General features: G+C 46.2%; 1 protein-coding gene across 4 annotated transcripts; it reads left to right on the forward strand.

The window, feature by feature from the left end:
* Positions 1–141: 141 nt before the first annotated feature.
* On the forward strand, positions 142–25624 carry Zyx (lipoma-preferred partner zyxin). Of its 4 annotated transcripts, none has more exons than XM_077654711.1 (11): positions 142–554; positions 1921–2124; positions 4563–4900; positions 16451–16676; positions 18041–18067; positions 18578–18679; positions 18771–18838; positions 19147–19194; positions 19673–19803; positions 20454–20574; positions 24341–25624. In XM_077654711.1, the coding sequence occupies exons 2-11, from the start codon at positions 1959–1961 to the stop codon at positions 24470–24472; spliced, it is 1359 nt and encodes a 452-aa protein (XP_077510837.1). In that variant the 5' UTR covers positions 142–554; positions 1921–1958; the 3' UTR covers positions 24473–25624. The 4 variants fall into 4 exon arrangements, with proteins under 4 accessions (XP_077510837.1, XP_077510838.1, XP_077510835.1 ...); XM_077654709.1 differs by having other exon boundaries at positions 203–554; positions 1916–2124; XM_077654710.1 differs by lacking the exon at positions 142–554 and adding an exon at positions 1157–1179 and having other exon boundaries at positions 1916–2124.
* The last annotated feature ends 22 nt before the right edge of the window (positions 25625–25646 follow it).

The raw sequence follows: 25646 nt of genomic DNA on the forward strand, positions 1-25646 counted from the left end.
TACCAGAGGCGCAATATTATTGCGTAATATTATCGACTTTTCACTGGTTATTTATGCGCTAATGCGCTATATTAACTAGAAGACCAGTTTCTACTTTTCGGATACGTGACTCACAATGAACCGTAAATGTATCGCTGACTGGTTCAACCTTACGATCCGGAAGTAGAGCGGAATGGTCTTTCCGTTCGTGTTTTTCCCTTATATGGGTAGTGCTTTTTTCTTACTGCATATCTGTCATTTTTCTCGGGAAAATGTTTGCTCGCTTTGTCACGGCGATCGTTAGTTCTCCTTGAGCTTTCCATATCAGCGCCGTCACATCCGCGTCGGAGACCGGCGCTATCGCGTATTTACCATCCCACTCGCTACAGGAATCCGCCGGAGAGACTGCGCGCACACCTGTGAGTGAGACGCGACAGTGCGACACTGCGACGACGGGATACGAGCGACACTGAAAAAGGGTGTGCCCGTTTCCGAACAGGATTCGCAAAGGACGTTCTAGTTGAAGGCAGCGGCCATCGTCACAGAAGGGGTGCTACGTGCTTGCGTGAACTGAGGTAAGATCGAGAAAACGCGCAGCATTCCTTTGCGCTTGAGAGACCGCGGTGCGCTACATTTGTCGAACCCGGAGGTTCTTGACCCGAGTCGGCTCGCGAAAAAGTATCGATCGCTGCAAAAGCTACGGCTCTGCTCAGTAAAGTTGCAAAAACCATCGCCGCTCGCCCGAAATCATCATGTACCGGGGCTTTTCTGTTGTTAAGAGAGGATAGGAAAGTGGATTTTTTGGTGCGTGAGTGAAGGAGAATGAATGCGAAAATGTCGATCTCAGTGCGTGATTGTTTTTTTTTTTTTTTTGCCGTCTTTCTTCACTGTCGGGCGTGACTGGCGTGACTTGAGCAGATTCCACTGGCCTTGGAATGCGTATACGCGCGTGCTTTTGCATACATCTACTTGCGCGCAACCGTGCGCAGCTCCTAACGTTTTCGTTATATTATGCCGTGAAGTTATATTTACCTTCTTCACGACACAGACAGGAAATGTGAGAGGATCGGATCGCGCAAACAAATCGGGATGCGGTTAAGCAATGACGCGTATTGCACTGACTAGAGAGGAATGAAAGTGTGAAAGTCTATTTGCATTAGCAATACCCCAAAGCAGCACTGGGTGTGGTTCTTCTTAGTGGTATGAACTTTTTTCTTCTAATGTTTTCTTTTGGTCTAGTCGACAAACGTTTCTGCTCTGTTGTCATTGTGTCGTGTTCTAGCGAAATAATTACCCTTAATATTGGATTCTTATAATTTAAAATGGAAAGAAGGGAAAACCGTTAGTTCTATTTTTTTCTCATGATTTTGCAGATTAATTTGACAGTAAGAAAAAAAGTACTTTTTCACGTTTTTTGATGCTTATCTGTTAATTGCTACATTAGTACTGGTAACATGGTGGGATGGAGTATCATTGCGTGTAAATCAAATATGAAGCTATTTTCATATGTGTAATATAATAGACCTTTTCACATAAAGCTCAAAGGCCATCGCCATATTCAACACTAGACTGTGGGATGCCCCTACCAGCACTTAACTCATAGGACTGGAAAAAGTTGAGATAGCCCAACTCCTGCACACTCTTCGCACTGTCTGTAAGCACCTGCCTCAAGCGTCATGTGCTCACAGACAGACAGAAATTGTCCTTATCTCTGAAGGCTCTGTCTCTCTCAGTGGCAAAACTTCCTGAATGCTTTTACTGGCACAAGCAAAATAGTACAAAAGCTGATTACCTCATAAATTTACTCTCATGCTGGTTCTCGGGAACTATGACTTCATTTTTTTTTCTTTTGGCCTTCCGAAGTCTGTGAAACCAGGTTTTGCAGCCAACTAGTGATTTTGTATGCTTTCATCTTACTTTTCTTTTTCTTGTCCAGCAAAGGTTTAGATAGGAGTCTACTGAGGTCACAGCAGGGAACCATGGCAGCCCACCCAGACTCCGTGATCCAGGAGTTGAGTAGGCTGCACATCAACCACATGACACCCCAGCAGTACTCTCCGTTACGCGGCAAGAAGGTTGGCCCCGTGGTTCCACCCAAACCCAAGAAAGTCACCGCTACGCCTGGACTGCATGGAAATTCACATGGTGAGTGTGCAATGATGGGAACTGTTAAGGAAAAGAAAGAATATGATAAGGGTAGTTGAGAAACTGAAAGAGGGCAACATAAATTGGAGAACTATTAAGAGGGAACAGTGAGTTTTGCAGAGAACTATTAAGAGGGAACAGTGAGTTTGGCAAAAACAATAATGAACAGTAAACAGATAAATGCTGATCCCTTGGGTTTCCAGGAGAACGTAAACGTAGCAGGGGATAGCAGACGACCACGTGATCGGCTGAGACTAGAAAGTTTTCAGGGATAGAGCCCTGGCTGGCTGAAGACAGGTTTAATTGCTGATCAACAGGAGAATCCTTTCTCCTGCAGTGTATGTAGCTTGGCTGCTGATGGTGGTGATTGTGCAGCAGTGCAGCATCTTTGTAAGATGGCAATTCTTTCGAGGCCTCAAGCGAAATCTAACCAAATCGAGTCAGATTTATTTTGTAATACACAAAGGTGTTCTTGCCAAAAATGACAGATAGGAACTACCTAAAACAGAGTTGGGACCAGTAGGAAAACATTTTCAAACAGTTGAATTCTAATTGTTTTAATTGGCATGCAGGCATGACATTATTTTTTTTAGCTTTTGGGATCCTCAACCTAATGAATTTTTCAGTCGGTCTTGATCACTGCAGATACCAGCGGTCCACATCTCCTGCAGAATATTAAATGTTTCCGTGCACTGGAAAAATAAAATAGCAAATGTTAGCAGTGGTCAAAATAATGCAGTGCCCTGGGTGGTATGAAAAATCAGACTTCTTGGTAAAATTTGAAATCTGCGTTTCTGATGAATCACCCGCCGCGGTGGCTCAGTGGTTAGGGCGTTCGGCTACTGATCCGGAGTTCCCGGGTTCGAACCTGACTGCGGCGGCTGCGTTTTTATGGAGGCAAAACGCTAAGGCGCCCGTGTGCTGTGCGATGATGTCAGTGCAGGTGGTGGAAATTATTCCGGAGCCCTCCACTATGGCACCTCTTTCTTCCTTCACTCCCTCCTTTTTCCTTTATCCCGGATACTGTGCCATTTCCTTTCCCCAAAAACCAATTATTAATTATTATTCTGATGAAAGCTGTGATCAAAGTTGTACCACTTGATGGTGTCAAAACAACACTTTGCGTTTAATGCACTGAATGATTGAGCCATAAAGAAGTGCAGCTGAGAAACCTGTAATAGGAGCATAGGGCTAAAATTCAGATATAATGCAACTAAGTTTCCTTCTTTACTGCGGCATGGCATCAAGCTGCACACTACAGTGATTCCTTTTGTAGCGGCAAATGATGCTACACAAAGTAAAGCCTCGTCTGTATTCTCCTGCTGCAATCATTTTTCACCGTGGTGTAAGTGAAGATGCGTAATGTCAGGATTTTGGTCGGTGCTGGTTTCTCTTCTGTGCTACAAACCCTAACAGACGGACTTCCATTGAATACTTTCACATTCATAATAGCCATTTGTTGCTAGTGCTGATTATAAGTTTGTTGGCATCTTCCAGTGAAGGCATTGGCATTCATCTTTAGAGACATTCATCTAGTAGTAACAATGGAGTGAGCGGAGGTGGTGCTGTTCAGACAGTTACAAACTGGTTCCTTACCCACCCCAGTGTTAATGAATCATCTGTACCTGAAGGTATATGTGAGTGATGTGTGCCGCGTGTGCCAGTGGGAGAGGGCCACCCTGACGCACATCCTATGGGATTGCACCAAATTCCCCAACGAGGCTTCGACAAGTACAACGATTCCGGTGGCTCTTGAAAGACAAAGGCTGAGTGAAACCGACAGAACGTTGCCCCTCAGGGCGATCGACCGCGGGAGTAACACGCGCTGGAGTTGAGTAGAGACCACCCGCTGAGAAGACGTCAGGGCCCGCGTCACGGTGCCGTTCAGTCATGGTGTCGTTCTGCAGGCGGCTAAATAAAGTTGTTTCCTCCTCCTCCTCCTCCTCAGAGAGGCTTAGTTCCACTTTGCTATGATTCCTTGAAAAGTGTATATTACTGTTGTAGCTTTGTCACTGACTGTTTTGAAAGCATCTGCAGAGGTGGGAATCTTGATTTGTGCTGTCTCCTAAGTATGTTAAAAAGACGTTTAACTGCATCCTTAAAAGGTTTGCTGTACTAGTTTGTCACCATGAAGTGTTACAGCTGCAGGTAAGATTTGAAAGTACCTGTGATTGTGGTGCGTCTTTCATCACAGATGCTGTAAGTTTCCGTGCTCTGTTAATCTACAGTCATAGCACATGTTAAACATCAGTATTAGAATATTGTAGACCATCAAGTTATCTCAATTGCAGTTTAATTGAACTTAACTTGCTACTCTGCAAGCGAGCCTAGCAGTAACTCATAGCAGATTGCAAATTAGCTCTTGTTAATTTGCGCTGTCTGCAGCATCGTTAAATCATTCAGTTGTGTCATGGTAGTTCTGGTTTTCTGTCTTTCAGTGCCTGACGCTACGTATGCCAACTTGTCAGCACCACCGCCTGTGATGCCCTGCAAAGCAGAGCCGCAGGCTAGCCCTGCCTCCGCATTTGAAAGACATGCTGTGGTGCCGGCTGCCGCTCTGGACTCAACAGACCCACTGCCACCACCTCCACCGCCACCCACACTTGGTCGCGTGCCATCGTACTCAGCATCACAGCAGCAGCAGACTTGCCGTTCTGCCTCCTATTCAGAAGACTTGCCTCCACCATCGCCGCCGCGGTCTCCCGACAGCCTGGCATATGGCACAGCCCAGTCTTCTTCAGCTTCATTCCACCACTTCAGGCCACAATCGTCAGCGGTGAGTCCCCTTTTGGCATGTGCCTGAAGTGATCTTTAGGCTGAGACAGAGTGCTTGTTTGAGTTCACCAAACCTCTTCAGTTCATGTTCTTTATGGGTGGAGGTGCGGACATTCCATCTTGGCTTTTTGCCCGCAAGTCTTACAAGGCAGAAGCTACGCTCAAGGCAGTTAAAGGTGCACATCCAAAGGAGGGCATAAATAATGTGACCAGCAGAATGTCCTGTAAAACACACCACATGCCAAATTACGGAATGATCAAACCACAAACCTATCACAAACAAATCAATTGGCTTCACTCCTGTTGGTCAGTATGTCCGCCATTCTGTGCCGACCAATAGGAGCGAGGCTTTTTCACCATTTTATGACTGCTTCGAGATTGTGACCTTTCGGTAGTTTAGCCCTAGAGCTTTTGCCCTGGGGAAAGCTGCCATATCCGCATAATGAAAGGACGTGCATAATTAAGTGAAACCCCTACATTAGTCGTTACAATTTGGGAGAAAATTTTAATTTACCACAGTGCAAATTTTAATACACTTGATAAAAGCATCACCCGTATTAGCGCAACTTTTTTTTTTTTCGCAGTGTAGATAGGGTTCTTCGTTTTCTTTTACCCAACTCTTGCACCCCTAACAGATTTGTTAAAAAGCAGGTTAAACCCAATTTCTACGCGAAAAAGCACCTTTAAGAGAATGCTGCTTTCTAGTACACAAAGCAGAAGGCACCTTCGGGGGGGTGTTAGCTGGTGAATTTAAACCTCCTTTAACACTTGTTTTCATGATGCGGTTTAACACGAGGGCAATTTCGGAAAGTATGCTACAGGAGTGGGAGGCCAAAACACAGCTACTGACCAGACGTCTTATTGACATTACTGAATCAAGAGCTGCTCACACTACCGATGTCCTGCTCCAAGGCTCTTGTGAGTTTGAAACGGTCGGTTTCAAGTTGAATGTTTCGCAGTGTGCGAAGGCAAGATGGTTTTGTATGGATGCGGAAGTGATGCGTAGGAGATGATAGTGCACACAGCGAAATAATTGTAATGAATCATAAAAAAGAACTATGTGATTTTGTAAAGTTTTAGTGCTACCTGCTTCATAGAGTGGCTCAAAAACCCCTAAATTATGGAACATTTTTCTGAATAACCAGACTTGGACTCGATTTTGAGCTCATGAAATACCATCCAATTGTTACCTCCCTCCCGAATTCTGGAAAAAACAAAACCCATAAAACAAAGAGTCCAAAATATAGTGTAAGAGGGTGCGTTGTTGGGTGAGTCATGATCAACAAATGGTACCGCGCACACATAAACAAGGACAAGCGCAATACCCTTTGTTGATTAAAATATAGTGTGTTCATGCGCGAGTAAATACGATAAGCCTTAATTGCTGCCTACCATCATCATAGCTCCCAATGTTTGAAGGCATTATCAGTTTGGTCATTATAAAAGACGTTTCTGTGAGACTTCTAGGGATAGTTCATAGCTACGTGAAGTTCGAACAGTTTGGCCTTCAGGTGGCGGTTCCACTGCCACCATTTTGCGAGTAGTTCAGATTCTGCCACCAGGCTACGACACTGATCCATGACTGAGAAAGTGTCTTCCCGTCTTGCCCCCGAGCGACCCGAGACTGGTTTTGGTTGAGATGTTGAGGTATGTGTCCGGTCCTTTCTTCCGGCTGCTCGTCCCCATCGTGCGTGGTGGGAGGTGTTGGCTGGGGTGGTTTGGCATGTCTCTTTCTCTGCCTGCCCCTTGCTCGGTTTTTCACAACCACACACGGTAGCTGAACTGCGGCTTGCTAGTTTGCCTGATGTGCGTGACACATATAAAGCACTTGGATCACCAAATATAGTCGGGTACAACTCAAAAACGAAGCAGTATATTCCCCTCAAAAGCAGCCCTCCAGCCAAGAGCGTCGTCCGAACCGCTATAAAAGGAAGAAGGCCCTTTTGTCCTTGTAGTCGTGAGTGGGGCTTCTTTTATTTGGGCTATGGTTGTGGAAGAGTGAAAGGAAAAAGAGAGCCAGGACAAAGAGGGTACCGTCTTTGTCCAAATGGCATCAGAGGTGGGGTGATCTTTGTTTGGGATAAGGATGTGGGGCACGGGAACAAAGGACCGTTTCCTTCCCTCTCTTGGTTAGCCTTGGCTGCATAACCACAGAAAGCTGTACGGTCGATGTTACTGTCTGGAGGGCCTCCTTTGAGGGTATGTGCCGCTTTGTACTTGAGTTGTACATATATTAGTGTGGGCAAAGAAAAAGGAAGAAAAATATGCTGCCCAGCCCCACCGCCTAAGGCACAACGTCGATACAGTGGAAACTTGGGAGAGTTAGTGATACATTGTCGACATAATTGCACAGCGCAAATTACTAAGCAAGCGAAAGGGGAAAGCGGACGCCAAAAATAGGAAAGGTGTGATATCATGCGAATTATTAATGTTTTGTTTATGTCCCATATATACATTTCTGTGGTTTTTTTTTTTTCAATGAACCTTATAGTTGGTGCCTTTCTTGTGTCCTTCCATCTGCCGTCGCCTTTTGCATGTGCAATGACTTGGTCACTGTTGATGCATAGTGTTATTAGTAATAGTCAGAACACTCCTGGTCTAGAGTGTAACCTGCCAACTCTGGCTCTAAAAAAATATTTTTTTTATCCCATGATATTACATCTATGATAATACAACTATAACAAAGACCGCTTGACAACTTCAGTTAACGCTCGACGGATGGCTGTCCAACCTTAGAAACTAGGCTTAGTAATGAACAAGGTATAGGGAAGTGCTCAATTGTCAATTTCTGTTTACCCTTGAGATGAATCACCATTGCGCAAGAGACGTGAAATTGTTGCCGAGAGGCTTAGTACCACAGGGTGTGGAAATGTGTTCACCTCAGAAAAAAATATTCGACGTACGTGCGACGGCATTTACAACCATTTCCGATCAATCAGACAGAATTTTGCCAAGGTTCACAGAAATGCAGTACAGATGCATATCATTCACGAGGCGGACTCGGACTAAACATCGTACGAAGAAAGGGGGGGGGGGGGGGGGGGTGCAGGAACGTTGCCAAAAAAGGGTCGGCTACAAAGGGATAGTTCTGTTGGCACTTAGGGCGTCCCTCTCCTCTGTCCCGCTTGGATTCTCAACACTGCGTGCTCTTATTTATGTTATTTATGTTAGACGTACGTCTTACTTGCATCCGGTTTACATCATTAGGTTGCTTATTGCCTTTAGAATTTTCCATCGCGTGCTCAAATGTATATCTTACTTGCCTTGCGTCGATTTGCCCCGATTTGGGTTGGATCAAAGATGGAAAAAGCGTACGCGCATGTGTGTGTGTGTGTGCGTGTTCACGCTCGCATACCTGGAAATTGAAGGAACAGCTGTTATTTTCACACCGTCTGTTGTCAGGCAACTATAACATGCTTGTAATCATTTTCCGAGATTTTTTATTTTTCCCGCGGGATTTTATTCGACACTGAAACGCGATGTCAAGAGTGGCACGCTATGGAAGAACATTGGCAGCTGCTCCCCTGTCTTGCTTCAGCTTCCTGTGATAATGCACGCACTAAAAGCAGAGTGCATGCCTTTGTAGTTTTCGAACCAATATATTGGGTGGACTACTGTCCATTATTTGAACGTAACCAGAGTGTAGTGTCGTATTTATTGCTCAGGGAACACGCAAGAAACATGTGTACTTTCGTGTTGAGCCCGCCCTTTGGTTTCATGGGTTGGTAGCAAATCATTTTGAGATGGGGCAGTTGCCATGCATTCACACATTCGCAGCAAAATAATCGGCTTCCGATTTTTATTGGATACAACACCATCCATTGCTTGTGAAGCAGTTTTTTTCTGTAGATACTAAATGATTAGACGTATCGACAGGATTGCATTCTGTCGGATCTGGAGTGTGCCAATTTTTCAATGAATTTGTCCACACAAATGCAATACAGCTGCTGTGCATGCCGTATGCGGACAAACAGACAAACGAACATACGCCTAAGCTCTCGCATTTCAAGCTTTGCTAGCATGGTTAGACGACACCTTTTAGAACACAGCAAGGTGACATGCTAGAGCAAGCATCATAAATGAAAGCGGAACAAAACGGGCGCTGACACGACGGATGGGTTTGGCACCCGGATGGCATGAAACTGTTCTTGGTTGAGATACGGGCCCGATTCATTCTCGAAACGCACCACCTGATGACCTCTTCGGTCGCTACACGATAGAGATGAAACAGGTGTTAAGAAGCAACATGTGTCCAATCTGTGCCTTTTGTACCTGGCGCTATCAGTCAGCTCTGCCTGCAGGAGGGGCGCGCAGCTCTTGGCTAAGCTGGAAAGGGAAGGAGGCGGTCCTTTGTGCCAGTTCCGGGAGAGGGGACTTCTCAGCACTATAGTCGCCTACAACTAAAGAAGGAAGCAGCACATGCAACTCACAGGGAGCCCTCCAGCCAATCACGTCGATTTCTGTGGCTATGCATGCAGCCAAGTCTGCGAAAGAGAGGGAAGGAGACGGCACTTTGTTTTGTGTCCTCGAGAGTGGAGTGTTATTTGTTCGGGATAAGTCTGCGCGTAGCCTTAGCTATATAGCCAGTAGTAGTTTATGAATAGAATAATAACAAAAAAAGAAAGGAAAAGATTTTTGCTGCCCCAGCATCTGCCATCTTCTCTAGGAGCACCTAAGCTGGGGCAGCAGAAAGGAATGGGATAGCGAGCTGACAGGTAGGAGGGGAATAAAAATGTGAAGAAGACAGGGAGAAAGGAGAGGATAGTAGTAGGTGTGGTGCCCCCGTCTACTGTCTCAGCTGCACTGGCCACTGCAGGAGGGGAGGGGGCAGGGCCGCTCGCGTTTCGCAAGTGTCCGCGCGAGAGCGTCTTTTGCACAAAAGCGCTGAATGTTCTCGGTGGGGTCGTGTTCGGCATCAGTCAGTCGTGGCGGCTTCAGTCTCCACCGGTGCTGTCTCGGCACACCGGTGGAGACTAAACAGAAAACTGTTTGGTCGACGCGCTTGGCTGGGCGGCCTCCTTTGATGGGCATGTGCTGCTTCGTTCTTGAGTTGTACCCGACTTATAGGTCCGTTCAATTCATCTGTACCACATGAACTGGTTATCGCGGTGCTGCACCTCACATGGATTCATTTCAGTGGCGCAACATGACGCCCTCTGAACCACGGCATTCGTTTGAAAGAAGTGCGAGTCTAGGTCAGAAAAACTGTGCACCTTCTCAGTGGTTAGTGCCGAAATAGTGCAGCTGCAGCCGCCATGGAGGCAGATGATGGTTTGCGCATTGTGATAAACGGCGGAGACTCAAGTAATTCCGCTTGTCGACAAGCTAGAATGCTGCTCGAGTTCTCCAAGGAAACAGCTACGCGTAATTGACGCCACTGTAAAAAGCAAAGACGTCAGGAGGCGCACATGCACGCATCGAGGCTGGTTCATGGCAACATTTTATTGTGATGTGCTATTTGAACATTTCTTCACGAGGTACGAGATGTTGGCAGCCGATGATGTGGCTGTAAACAGGTGGCTGCAATTCACTGGCATCGCCAAGGCTAGCAGACGACCAGGCCTGCACTCGACCATCAGTTTTGGAAGCAGACAGTGCCAAACTGCGCTCAAACTGCCGGAACTAGCGCTACACACTCGCGGCACCGCCGCAGAACTTTGCCGAACTGGTGCAGCGAGTGCAGGCGAATCGAGCGCTCTCCTACTTCCCCTCCACACCGCTAGCCAGAACAAGGACGAACCGATGGCACGAAGCAAAAGCCTGTCTCCTTCCCTTTCCTGTCTCTTTAGCAATGCCAAAGCTGTCCTCGAAAAATAAGACGACGCCGAGAATGCGCGTAGGGTCAGATGAAAAAGCAATCCAGCAAAGCAATATGGCGGAAATCTGCTTCAAAGTTCAACACATGTTCAACACATAGTACAGAGTGCAAAATGGAGGGCAACGTGCAAACATAGTAGAGACATCAGATGTTTTTAGCATACCAGAGACGTATACCGTTTACCGGACGCGGGCTGCGCACGCGCAGTGGCTCCGCCTCACCGCAACAATGCCACTGCGCATGCGCAAGAGGGGTCCGGTAAACCGGTATACTTCTCCAGCAGTACGTCTCCGGTATGCTCGTGAACACCTCGCAATTTTAGCTAATTTAGCTGTTTGGCAGTGCCGCCCTCGTCATTTTTCTGAATTGTGACCATTTAGTACATGTGCACTAATGTAGATGGCGCTACTTACTACATTTATCGCATGTCGCTGCGTTATTGCTTTTATTGTTTGTATTTAGTGGACTTTGTAGTTGATAATTGTTACAAGTTGATTAAAATAATGAGAGCCCAACATTTTAAGAGTGTATTTACCAGAAAAAAGAAGCCGCGGAACGTTTCAAGAGCTTGTGCCCTTCATAAGCACAATGAAAAAGGTAGCTAAAATCAACTAGACAGTGCACATTCCCAAAAACCCGTAGAGTAAAGGCGATGCTTAGCCAGGTAGACCGAAGTATTAAGTTTCTTCACGCAAAGTCTCAGAATTGCCAAGTGCTGGTTACCTGAACAATATAGCATTTTGTTTTCACCTATTTCAAAAATACTCTTAACTTTGATCAAGAATAACTTATAAACTAAATGGGGCAGAGGAATGATATTTTCAGAAAGGAAGGACAATTACACGATCTCAAACTGCAAAAAGTCGCCGCAGGGCACTGCATATTCCAAAAGTTATTGCAGATTGCATTGTTCTGTTTTCTACGTTTTTCAAACATGTGTGGCTAATAAACTAACCTATACACATATTTACAAATGCTTAAACATGCTCATTAGCATCAGATTTCAAAGTATCTCGAAAGATTTTTCTCTTGGGGCAGTAGGCTTTTCACAACTTTGCATTTCCTGAGACAAGTTGAGCTCAACTGCTATTTTTCATCTTTGCGTTTTCTTTTAGAGTTGAAACAAATTTGCAGCTATCGTTAAATCATATGCATGTCTTGAAAGCAGCGAAAATTAGCTTTTTGGAAATATCTGAACCATATTTATGAAACTAACGAGCTAGGTACAGTCGACGTACAAATATTACCAAAAATGTTTTCTGTTCACTGTCAGAGTGGGACCGCCACCTTAAGGATGAGGCCAAACATTAGCTTATCTGTTGCGGTTTCATACCCACTGCAGCAAGCACCGGAGCATCCTGCAACAAGAAGTGTGCTGCAAACATATTCGTTGTGGGAGCGAACACACCTTAGAAGCCTCTTTCCGGGCAGTTGCCTTTGATAACCGAGTCGCTCCTTTCCTGCACGTGGCTTATCTGGGCTGTTAGTTCCTTCCATGGCATGCAGTGATTCACATGAGGAAGTTCCTGTACGCTGCGTTTATCTTTTAAGCTGCTGTGTGCACTATTGTGTGCACAGTGACTCTCAGCCTTTTCTGTGAGTGTGCAACAACGAGCAATGATTTCTTTGCTTAGGGCAAATTTAGCATCCTTCATATCGAAAGTAAGGCGCATTTTTTAATTTTTTTTGCCAACTAGCAAATGGAATAAATAACATTTCTCACAACAGTGAGCTTGATCGCATGTCCACCTCCATTTTCCTGCAGGCCGATTTTGTTGCTAGTTTTATTAGCTACTTTTTTTCTGAGTTTCCGGTGTCATGTCCATGTTTGAAACAAACTGATATGATTCCACAGTTGTTTGTTTGACAAATCATGTATTTCAGTTTTACAGTTTTGAACCATTGTGACACTTTGTACAAAATTTTGGTCATGCCTGTAAGAAACTAACCATTGGTACTTTGTTTTGGAAAACCAACAAATTGGCTTTCTTGAGACCTGGGTGCACTTCTCAGCCTGAAAAAAATGATATTTGTTTTGAACCGGAATAATAGGCAGCTCTCGAAAGGGTTAAGCTATTATGAAAATGAACTTCTGAGACCTAATGTAACTGCCGAATGCATTTAATCAGTGATAGTCATAGTTAATTTAATATATAGTTCTATTTTTACTGTGGTACAGTGATATATGCTGCGAAGAGTTGGTTTTTTGTCATTTTTTTTCTTCTGAAGTTATAGTTAAATGGTCTGTGTTGTGCCGTCGCCCAATATTGTTCCTGAAGGAAATATATTGCATCAAACGATTTTGCGCTTTACTGGCGTTTTACATGTAGCTAAAGATTACTGTGTTTGTATGGCGCCTGATTTGCAAACAGAATGGGTTTTGTTGGACGAAAAGGGGTGCTACATTTGAGTGCTTTTGCATTGAGTACAAGCATACTTTTGGGGGCATGTATTTTAAGCAAGATGCATGTATTAGTGTCCCGTTAAATGTCAAAAGTGCTTTAAGTAGGCAGCGGTATAGTTGCAAGCATGCTTATCTTCTAGCTTGTGCCTGCAGTTGGTTGGTTGCTGAGCTAGCCAGGGCCTGGGGGGCAGATAAGAATCCCTTGCTGACATTTGCAAAGTGAGATGCTGCCTTTAGTCGCCTGCTGGTGTGACACACAACGTTCCCGCATGAGAATTTTATGTGCGCATGCTGGTACTGCTTTGCTATGTTAATAATTGTTTTTTTTGGCGGGGGGGGAGGAAATGGCGCAGTATCTGTCTCATATATTGCTGGACACCTGAACCGCGCCGTAAGGGAACGGATAAAGGAGGGAGTGAAAGAAGAAAGGAAGAGAGAGGTGCCGTAGTGGAGGGCTCCGGAATAATTTCGACCACCTGGGGATCTTTAAGTGCACTGACATCGCACAGCACACGGGCGCCTTACCGTTTTTCCTCCATAAAAACGCAGCCGCCGCGGTCGGGTTCGAGCCCGGGAACTTCGGATCAGTAGTCGAGCACGCTAACCACTGAGCCACCGCGGCGGGGCAACTTTGCTATGTTGAAATGAAAAATGAAAATTGTTTTTTGGGGAAAGGAAATGGGGCAGTATCTGTCTCGCATATCGGAGGGCATCCCAACCAGGCCTTAAGGGAAGGGATAAAGGAGGGACTAAGAGAAGAAAGGAAGAAAGAGGGTGTGTTAGTGGAGGTCTCTGGAATAATTTCGACCAGCACTGACATCGCATAGCACACGGGCGCTTTTGCGTTTCGCCTCCATCGACTCCATCGAAACGCAGCCTGCGCGGTCGGGTCTGTTGTTTTTGATGGCTCTACTCTTCAGATAAACCTTTGGAACTTTGCAAAGAAGACTTGCTCGTTGCTAAATAAAAATGCGGTCTTGCCTGATCACCCGCCGCGGTGGCTCAGTGGTTAGAGTGCTCGGCGCTGATCCGGAGTTCCCGGGTTCGAACCCGACCGCGGCGGCAGCGTTTCGATGGAGGCGAAACGCAAAGGCGCCCGTGTGCTGTGCGATGTCAGCGCACTTTAAAGATCCCCAGGTGGTCGAAATTATTCCGGAGCCCTCCACTACGGCACCTCTTTCTTCTCTTATTCCTCCTGTATCCCTTCCCTTACGGCGCGGTTCAGGTGTCCGCCTGTATGTGAGACAGATACTGCGCCATTTCCTTTTCCCGAAAACCGATTTTCTTGCTGATCCATCATTTATTTCAATACGGGAGTAAAGTCTGGCAAACGAGTAGGACTGGGAAGGGTTCCCACGTGATGCATAGAAAAGTGGGCAACGCATGGCCGATCGTTGACCTATAGCCGTCTTGCGCGAGCTCCGGCGTATGCGGGCTTCGTCTGGCTGCCGCCGTTGTTTTTGACCGGATTTATGTCTCGTCAACAAACAAACCCCGCGTTGAGCCGCTCGCGCCTTTCGGGCCTTTCGATCGCGATGACCCCTTAGCGTGGCCCACTGAGTGACGTGCCGCAGCGCCATGTCACGAACGGTGACAAGAGCCAGTAGCGCGTGTTGTTTCTTTCGCGGCGCGCGCGGCAAGCAGTGCGGGCCAATAAAGTAACACATAAATGCGGGGAAAGGACGGCCGCCGCCGTGGCGTCTCGCGCGCAGAGTGCGCTGGTTCGCGCCGGCCGGACAGGAATCTATTTGCGGTGTGTCCGCTTCGTTCCCGGCTGCCGCCGGCGGGCCCCCGGAAAACTGAGCTAGCTACAGCCCGCGCCGCCGCCTCGCGCAGCAGACGGCGCAGCAGAGCGCGCGCGTCGCCTAGCTGCCCGCTCGTCAACGACACCGAGTCGGGTTCTTGGATCTCTCTCTTTTTTTTATTTGTCTTTGCGTTTCTCTGCGGATGCAACCGTTCGTGGTGGCAGACATCGCCTCGTTAATTTTGTCAGCACAGTTGGCTCCGGGGCCCCCAGCCGCACCACGCGCTCACTAGCGCAACTCCGGCCTAATATCGGCGGCAGTGGTGAGAAAAGCTGTCTTCGCATGTAACAATGCTTCTTGCACTGCTGTGCGTGCGTGCATGATCGTCTGGGCGCGGATCCCCTGTGGATCGTGCGCGTTAAATTAGCTTGTGTCAAAGCGATTTTATTGCGGAGGGCTCCGTTTGTCGTCGGTGTTATCGCGCGCACGATCAGCTGGCGGTAACGGCGCACGCGTTAGCTGACGGCAGAGTAATAACGTTAGCGCGTCGTGCTGGACCAGACGCGCCGTTTCTGCCAATTCGACTTTGACTAGCTAGCCAGGTGTGAATGTGGTGCCTGTAGCGTGCAGCGTTTACTGTTTCTCTAGTTTTTACTTTTTTTGCTTCTCACTTTGTGGCTTTACAGCAGCATGCCATATGGTTTCTTTCTGTAGGTGGAATCTACGCCAGTTTATGTAGGTGGAATGCGTCCAGTTTTGTCTTGATCTTGTTTTTTTTAGTGGAAAACACCTCAGTGCAGTCGACCAGTGTGTAGCAGGGGAGCTTCTCAGCACGTTGAAAACTGCTAGGGTGGTGGCTTGCCTAAAAAACTGGGGCATCTGCTGAGGCCTCCCGGCGTTCTAAATTTACCAACAGCCCTCCCTCATTTGCATTTCCCTGAACGAAAACAAGCGGCGTTTTGACAACATCACGAGCAGCCTATCTTTGACTCAGTATCCTACCGTATACTTTGCCAAGACTACTCCCAGACTAGGTATATATCTAAAAAAGCAACAACAAATTATTTAAGTCATGTAGCATAGCAGGAATGATGTTCTTTAAATGCTTTAATTTGATTAATTTCACAGCACGCATTCACAAAGCAGTTTGGTTTGATTGACATGCATTACTCTCACAAATCAAGATGGCATGAACTCCTGGTCACAGACTGTTGCGGCTTGGGTGCGGCATGGTGTCATCTACACATGTCAGTGGTAGATGTTTCAGTGAAAGATCTTTCTCTAGTTGAGCACTGCGCCCTCCAGTTCTGCACTTCGTTTATGTGCTTCTTGGCTGCACGGCGCTAAGGTTATATGCATATGATCGGAGACACGTTAAAAGATGTATCCTTGGTAATCGCTGAGCTCATTGTCGCACTTCTTTCATGGTCCGTGGCTACATATGGGCACGGTTTTCTTCAAGCCTTGCCAAACAGAGAGGTTTCCCAACACAAGTTGTCATTGATAGTCTCCATTATGCTCGGTTTTCGTGGTGTTGTAGGGCTGTTTGTTTCATCATGTGGCCTGCTTCTTTGTCTCTCGCAGAGCACGTATGACACAGGCTCCATCTACGAGCCCATTGTCCCACGTCCTCCAAGCCAGATGTCGGGTTACAGCAGCACGGGCTCCTCCCTCTACTCGGCCTACTACCCAGGCCGCATGGGTGCAGGGCACAAAGGTGGTCACCGTGGTGGCCAGGAGGCTGAGGTGGACCACCTCACCGACCTGCTTGTCCAGAGCATGGAGAGCTCCGGTGACCCAGATTTCTTTGGTGAGGACAGGGTTCAGTGCTGGTGCTGTTTTCTTGCTTTCGCTCGTGTACAAGCCTCACCTTGCCAGCTGCATTGCATGCTACAGTGTTTTAACAAATACACGACATAATGTTTGTGCCAAGAAGGCTTGAGACATAAGAGGCCCAGAGGAAGCCAGATTTTCTCACTGTTCTAGTACACATCATAGAAACAAGAGGTGTAATGTGTTCGTCGCAAGAACAGGCTGGACCACTATGAAACAGAATACCTCACTGACACGTAACCGCTGGTTACTTCTGTGGTGTCAGGGAAAACTGTTGATTTGGTGTTTTGAGTGTTCCCTGAGCGGCATTCGCGTATCAGCCTTGTAGTACCCCTCTGAGTTTGGCAAAGTAAAATTGACTTCAGATTCTAAGTGCCATTTGGGTGTTCCCTGTCATATAAAACTGCAGATTGTACTGTTGAATAGGCTGTGCTCCCAGGGTGTGAAGAAAATCAGTTTCTTTTTTTTTACTGCTCCAGTGTTAGAGCTGTGAGCTTATCGCACCAATAAGACGTGGAATGTTAAATGCAGCTAGTATTCTGTCATGAAATTCTTTGTTTGTTTGTTTGTTTCAACCCTCCCTCCTCCCATTTCAAGGGAAAATAAGTTGTGTCTTGCCCTGCTGCTTTTGCTTTGTATTTGTTTTTCACAAGTTGAACCTTATATTCCCTGTTACTGAGAAAATTTGCTTAGCTGAAATCCTCTTCAGCATATGTTCCTGGCATGTAACTTCTGTACAACAGGATTACGTGAGTCTCTTTGAGTTTACGTTGTCACCATTTATCAAGTTAAGTCAGTAGGTAGCCTTTGAGGTTTCATCGCATTTATTGCTTTTTTTCCACCCCCTCAGTGCAGCCCTGCTACTTTGTTACGTCCTTCAAAAAACTACTCATTAGAATTGTGCTGCTGATTCAAATCAAATTCACAGATGTATTTCCAGACACTGACCTCTGTTCAAAAGAACAAAAATTTACTGAATTTGTTTCTAAGAAGATGCAAATGTGGAGCAGCCAAGCACGGCCAAAAGCAGCTTTCAGATCCAATTTACCTGCGGTTAGATGTGTGTCGTGGGCTCAGCTGCAGCGTTCTAGATGTATTCAGAAACATACTGACACAAGCACTTCTTTTTACATGCGGGGCTTGCAGCTGCTGTTTTAGTTTGCATGCTATCTACTAGTGGAAATGGTGGAGGCTTTCCAAGTTCATCACTTTATAAAAAGACTTTACTTGAATGCATTTACTAACTGAGCATCTTACGTTAAGGTCCTTACTCCGTGCAGAGAGCAATGAATGTGCCCCCTAACACTTGGCTCTTTGTATGTTCTAACCATGCTTGCTCAGACGATGACGACGAGCCACCAATCATCGGTAAGGGATGTGAACCTTGTTGTCATGATTGCATGCAAAATGCCTCTAACAGTGCTGCTTATTTGTCCTTTCTGTGTGCATGCACTGTTATTGTGGAACAGGTCTGTAGCTCACATCCTAGAGCCAGTAATAGTAGCTTCATATTGCGTGGTAGCTGAGTGGTTAAACAGGCTCACAGTTTCAGCTGCATGACATGGTGAAAAGCTGTCTTCCGTGTAAATATGATGAAGTGCGTTTTACTTTGTGTGCTGTGTTTCTTTCTGAGAGATCATCATGTCTTGATTAGTGCGGAAACTCTATATTGGCATGGCTGAAAATTTTTGCTCTTAATTGGCGTCTTTATGCAGCTGATAGCTCATGTCTGGAAATCTGCTTTGGCTGTAGGGAACACGCATTTCTGCTTGGTTTTGAATCGCCACTTTTTTATTAGGTCTTGCAGTAATGTATAGTGCATGCAGAGTGTCTTTAATTGAAAGAATTAGACAGCTAACGTCCTTTATTTTGTTACAGGCATGTGTTACAAATGCGGCGAAAAAGTTCTGGGGGAAGGAAGTGGGTGCACTGCCATGGACCAGGTTTACCACATCAAGTGCTTCACCTGCCACGTGTGTAGTGAGTGTCCACGCACGCACGTGCAAATGCACCTCTTCGGGGCATTGTTCTCAGTCACGAGTACTGATCTCTCTTTTTCTCCTTGTTACAGTGAAAGAGCTGAGAGGAAAGCCCTTTTTTGCCATGGATGGGAAGCCGTACTGCGAAGATGACTACCTGGTATGATCAGATCATTTATGTGCTACGTGTTCACTCTGAGGCAGCTTTGAGGCTTTCAACTACAGTGAAAGCTTGTTGTTTTGTACCTCACAAGGACTGGTTATTACCACATGGTTTCACAACTTCTCCCGCTGCAAGTTTAGCTGCACAGTCGAGCGATAGAAGCAGAATTTTTCACAATTCGCCATTGCATTCATTGCTTACTCGGTAGCAGTTTTGCGTTAACTGTCTGCACAGTACAAAACTTCATTATTGGAAGTGAGCAACAAAATCTTTTCATTCTATTCTCTTTTATTTTCTTTTTGCAGAACACATTGGAGAAATGCTGTGTGTGTGAAAAGCCCATCTTGGACAGGGTGAGTGCATTTATTCCCTTCTTTCTTGAAGGAGCGCAAGAAAGTGCTCACCGGAGAGAGGCATAGGCATGCCCAAGGGCACCAACACCACCAATTCGTTTGTATTTTCATTGCAGTTCAGTGCAGCTGCTTAATGCTCATAAAACATCTGTAACCTGTGCTCCAAAATTTTGGTAATGCACATCCCTGTCAGATAGGAACTCCATCTAATGAATTTTTTGTTTCAGCTCTTGTCGGATTTCTGTGTTTTGTTGGTACCATGTACTTGTGTCAGTTTCTAATGAAATCAAACACAGTTGTCCGTATTATTGTCCAGAAGTGTATGTGTCTCCTGCTAATGCTTGTTTGCTTGCTCTGTGTGATAAGGCGCATCGTGACCAACTCTCTCCATTTTGTGAACTTCACTCCATTCCCTTAATTTGTCCGTGCAAAACCACGTTGACGAGTGCCACTTCAGAGTGTCCCTTGCAATGTGCAGATCCTGCGTGCCACAGGCAAACCCTACCACCCAGCCTGCTTCCGGTGCGTCGTCTGTGGTCAGTGCCTCGACGGCATTCCCTTCACTGTGGACGCCACGAGTCGGGTTCACTGCATCGACGACTTCCACAAGTACGTCCCACTTTGATCCACTGGTTTCAGAGAAGTCTTAGTGGCCCTTCCTTCTGTTTCTCTCAGTCTGTGGCCATCCGTTATGATGACATCTTTCGTGCCAGTTTGTTATTTCACAATACTGCAGGCCTTATTTAGGTCCAGGTTTTGTTGTGGTTGTGACTTTTGTGAAGTCATTGAAGACAGCATGTCACCATTGACCTAATTGGCTGAAAAAGCAGGTAGAAGAAAGGCTCAACATGAGAGCTTGTGGTTAGTTGAGCACTTTTGGCACTGCACGTGCCACACAGGAACTTGCACTTTCATGTGCACAGTGGTGATGCTGAAAGGGAAATGTTTGGACAGAAACAACTGTTTTATGAGCATGCATTGGGGCATGTCGCATTATATACTGTCTCAATCTTGTGTGCACGCTGAAGGAGAAAGGTTGTACCAGGCAGCCCAAATGGGCACCATTGAGGAGTTATCCACGAGAGATGCATCATGACAAAGGCTGAACTCGTGTACTTTGATGACATTTTCTTTTCTCACATGCCTACAATACAGCTTTAGGTTATGTCTTGGTCTTCAAGGCGTAACCTAAAGCGAGTTACAGTTAGCAAATTGGCTTGCCGGGCGCAGTTGGCAAATTTTTTTGTTTTTCGTTCCAGGAAATTTGCCCCTCGCTGCTGCGTCTGCTCTCAGCCCATTATGCCAGAGCCAGGGAAAGAAGAGACAGTGAGAGTTGTTGCCCTGGACCGGAGCTTCCACATCAACTGTTACAGATGCGAGGTAGGCCCCCTGGTTCACACATTTTTTTTTTCTCCGTTCATTCTTTGTACTATTACAACCTGATCGGGGTAATACAAGAATGGCAAGGAACCTTGTCTTCCATTTCCTTATTTAGAAAAGCAAGGAGTTCTTTGCAGCACTTTTGTTCAATAGCTTTCAGAGTTTAGTTGTGTTTTAGGGATTTACGCTTGGCTGGGTGCAGAGCCGGATCCACTGACAATCATATTGTTCCAGTGCAATGAAGATAAGGGACAGAAAGAAAGATGACAAAGGCGCTGCTAGAAATATACTTGAGCAGCATGCAGTATTGAGCAAGTTGGTTTTCATCCATCATATTGTTCCAGCACGACAAAGACATGGCACAGCGCCTGTGTCGTCTTTCCTTCTGACCCTTGTCATTGTCGTGCTGGAACATAATGAATGAAAACCAACTTGCCCAACTGCGTACCACTGGCAATGACTTGACATGATCTTCGTGTTGCCTCTTTTCTCGGTCGCTTCGTGGCACTTCTAACCTTCGTGGCAGCTAAGCCACGGTGGCTCAGTGGTTATGGCGCTCGGCTGCTGACCCGAAAGACGCGGGTTTGATCCTGGCCGCGGCGGTCGAATTTCGATGGAGGCAAAATTCTAGAGGCCCGGGCACTGTGCGATGTCAGTGCACATTAGAGAACGCCAGGTACTAGTCGAAATTTCCAGAGCCCTTCACTGTGGCGTCCCTCATAGCCCGAGTCGCTTTGGGACATTAAATCCGCATAACCCATAACCCAGCAGCATCAGCTAAGTAATGCATCAGTGCTGTTCATGTTTCCTCCTCGCACTATCATCTGGCGTCCCATATTACAGCAGTAGCTATATGAGATAGCTTTTCCCATGTAAATATAAGTGTTGTCATCTCCATACTATATTGTAACCAAAACCTCCTGCACACTCTTTCACTTACCAAAGAGAATGTCACTCAGGTGGGTCCGAGACACAAGGAGCTGCAGTAATGTGGAGATATGGGCTAGTTGGTCTGTGGCAAAGATGCACCATAGTGCAGTAAATGTGGACCACGGAGGTGTTAAACAGCACACAGCATTGACCTCGGCTATCTGTCCACACACTCACGATAATTGTCCCTTTTCTTGATTGAATAATCATGTGGCTGTTTGAAAGTCAGAAGAAGCAGAAGAGGAGAAAGAGAGAGGACTTTTGGCACACCAGCAAGATGCTACAGTCATTCAGCAAATTTCTTTTAATGAGTTTAAAGATGGTTGAAAGTTGGAGCAATGTACACTTAAACCTGCATGTAACAAACCTCCATATAGCGAATTCATCAATATAACGAAGTTTTTTAATTCCCCAACGCCGCCCCCCCATTGAAGCGCATGTATTTGAGACCTCCATGTAACAAACATGTAGCGGCGGTTGACCTTGATATAGCAACTATCTGTTAGCTTGTGCTGAGTTACAAAATTTGGCAGAAAAGTTTCACGACGATAAAGCACGAACTGACATGAGAGGAATGTCAACGATCACAACGAATGACCGCATTTGAGAGAACACGACGTGCTCCAGCGCCGTCGGCACATTTTTTTATTCGGCATGTGTGCCTTTAGGCATAATGAGAAAGGGAGGGGGGATATGGAAGAAAGTTAGAAGAAGGAGTGTACACAAGCCGTCAGCGCATCTCCGTTGCTTTAGCTTTTGGAACGCCATGCCATGTGGCACTACAACAGTTCATGCTGAAAAGTAGCGAAAAATGATAGGGCATAGCAAAAACGAAATGGCACGAGCAGTGTGCATCCATCGCCGCCATGCGGTTGCTCGCGTGATTATGCTGCCGATAGCGCTCGTGCATCGGTACTCCGGAGCGGGTACGACGGAGAGCGCCAGCGACACAAGGCAGGGAGTCCGTTTCCTGGGGCAACGGTGGCGGGCAGACCGAGAGAGGGAACATGCGGGAATAACATGGATGGGGAAGAAGCAGGTGCCTCGCGTCCAGGTCTACAGCGGCAGCGCAACTGCACGCGCTCTCCTCTAGCTATGCTGCGTTGCCCCGCTTCTGCCACTCTCCCCACTGCACTCAAAGTGGCATTGCGCGAGCCACAGCAGAAGTGGTGGCTGCTGCGGCAGTCGCGCTATCAGCGCGATCACGGTACATTTCGCTGTGTTTATGTCTTTGCGTTATGGGGTTTCTGCAAATATTTTCAAGGTGATATCACCTACATTTATTTCTTATTTTGGCTTCCGTTCTGCATTGTCCTTTCGGTTCTTCTCGCGAAAACTGCATGTAACGAAACCCTGGATGTAACGAAAAATTCTGGACTTTTTTCAACTTCGTTATATCCAGGTTTAACTGTATTGTTTGTCGCCTCCGTAGCTCCGACGGCTTATCGTGCTGTTTTGACTCTGTTGTAATGGCCGGCTCGGTCCGAGAGTGGTTTCTCTTTAGAAACTGCCATCTGCAATCATATGAACCTCGTGGTTCTCAAAACGAGTTCAGGGGCCGGTGCTGTCGCACAGTCGTCATAATTGTGCGTGTGCAGAGCAAAAATTATCGCCTCCAATTCAAGCTCAAGAATGAATTACGAGGTCAATTTTTGGCATGGAAATTTGTTACTGCAAAAGATGAAATCACAAGCCGTGCTTGAGAAGCAGTTATTGCTTGAATGTTTCTCGGCTGCTGTGCACTGCCCCTAATGTGGAAGCACCCACCTGCCTACTTGTGCAGTCGCAATCAATATAATAATAATAATAGTAATTGGTTTTTGGGGAAAGGAAATGGCGCAGTATCTGTCCCATATATCGTTGGACACCTGAACTGGGTTTCTCGGCTGCTGTGCACTGCCCCTAATGTAGAAGCATCCACCTGCCTACTTGTGCAGTCGCAATCAGTATAATAATAATAATAGTAATTGGTTTTTGGGGAAAGGAAATGGCACAGTATCTGTCCCATATATCATTGAACACCTGCGCCATAAGGGAAGGGTAAAGGAGGGAGTTACAGAAGAAAGGAAGAGGTGCCGTAGTGGAGTTCTCGGGAATAATCGGGGATCAGTTTCATGTTGGCTGAACATGAACAGTAAACATATTTGTTGCGACTCTTTAAATAAAAGCGACGATGTAGGTTGGAGGTGCCAAGGAGTCAGCTGTGGTCATGTATTTTCCATGTTTTCTTGCAAAAACGGCCAAGCCGTTGTAAGGTTGTAAGCAGTGAGCCACGGTTTGCGGCATCCTATATTACTCCACTGACCAACCACAACAGTGTGCAAAATCAGCTTTTAATGTTTTACTGCATCAAACAAGCCAGAAGCATAAAATTATTTAGCTTATAATTTCATCTATAACTAGCTTCTTTTTTATGCAACTAGAAAAGCGTTTACTTTTTGTCACAAATTCTGTTCGGCAGTCCTGAATGTGGGATACGAGTTGTATCCGGCTGAAGAGCCATCTTGTCTTGATTTGGTCAATACAAATGGATGCATGCTAACAGTATCAAGCTGCTCATGGCCGCCGAAGTAACTATTTCAAGCATACATCTTCCAAATCAAAACTTGCGAAGTCAACTTTGATCGTTACAGCAATGAGCACCGGTTTCCCTTTCCTGGTTATTTGGGTCTATCAGCAATGTCGCCATTTTGAACAGGCTTCACAGCACTATTGCTGCAGTGCATGCTTTAAGTGCATAGTTCGACAGCTGGCAGTTTGGAAGCAAAACATGCACCCCCTCACCCCACGCACACTTTCTTTTTAGGACTGGTCACTTAATTTGTTCAACATGCAGGACTGCGGGCTGCTGCTCTCCTCGGAAGCAGAGGGCCGGGGCTGCTACCCACTGGATGACCACATCCTCTGCAGGAGTTGCAATGCACGTCGCGTGCAAACACTCACTTCCAGGATGGTGTCTGAGCTCTGAGGTCCTCCGGCTCCATGGCGATGCCTCACTGACCGTGCAACATTGTGATAAACTATACCTGAATGTGTCTACAGAAAGCTAGAGGCAACATGTGAACTTTTAGTCAATTTTAACGATGCATGCATGTAGCCATTGTTGCATAAAGAAATTATTATACATTGGGCATAGCCAAGTATCACCCAGCATTCCAACTGTGCATTCTGCAGGCTTGTGTCTGAATTTAAAATTACTAAACTGAAGTTTCAGCAGTGGCAACCAAGAAATTGCATTGGGTGGTTGGCTAATGAACAGGTCAATTCACTTATGGGGTTGACATATTTCGTGTCCTCCCTTCAAGCCTTTATTGTCTCTGGCATAGATACCACTGCCAGCAGTGCACATGCACTGGCACTGCCAAGAGAGAGGCAGAGAGTAAACTTTATTGTTCTGATAAAAGAGGTCCTGCACCAAGAAAAACTGGATGCTAGACTCGTGTGGCAAAGAATTTTCTCGGTATGTAATCTCTTGTGCAATAGGTCACACCTTTAGAAAGGCCCTGCACCCCCCCATTGGGCTAGGCGAGTTGTCTTACTAGGTGGACCATGTCACTGTGAACTTCTCAGCTGAGTAATGCAGCCCTATGCGACATGTAGTGTGCCAAGAGTGCAAAAGCAAGATTCCCTTTGCTGCTTCTATACTAGCTAAGACTGGTAAAGGAAGCAGTGCTCCAGACGGTATATTTTGGGGGGAGATAGAGGATTTGAACAAGAGAGATTGGAAGAGCCTGATTGTTGTGCATTCAGGCGAAATTCTTTGGGGACGAAGTCGCATGCAAGATGTCCACACACTGCAAGGCGCTTCTTGTACAAGCAAGGAAATGTGGGGTGCAGGGCCCCCTTAACTCTCCACTCAAGCGCTTTTCTACTCAACAGCTCATTATCCTGAGAGCTTACCAGGAGTTTCTAAACTTATTAGTCTGTGTTGTAATCCAGACTTCCGGTGCAAGCGTGGGTGTACTGTCACGGTAAGGACATGCCTACCCAAAGCAGAGGTAGGCAAATTGACAGTTGTTTCCACTGCTACTCATTAAAAGATTGTAAATACCTTAAATGGACGTGCTGTGCCAATGTATTCGAACTTCAAAGATCAATAAAGTAATGTGCAACACCTTGACTTGTATGACCATGACTTTTTA

The sequence above is a fragment of the Amblyomma americanum genome, chromosome 2 (assembly GCF_052857255.1).
Source record: "Amblyomma americanum isolate KBUSLIRL-KWMA chromosome 2, ASM5285725v1, whole genome shotgun sequence".
Lineage (NCBI taxonomy): Eukaryota > Metazoa > Arthropoda > Arachnida > Ixodida > Ixodidae > Amblyomma > Amblyomma americanum.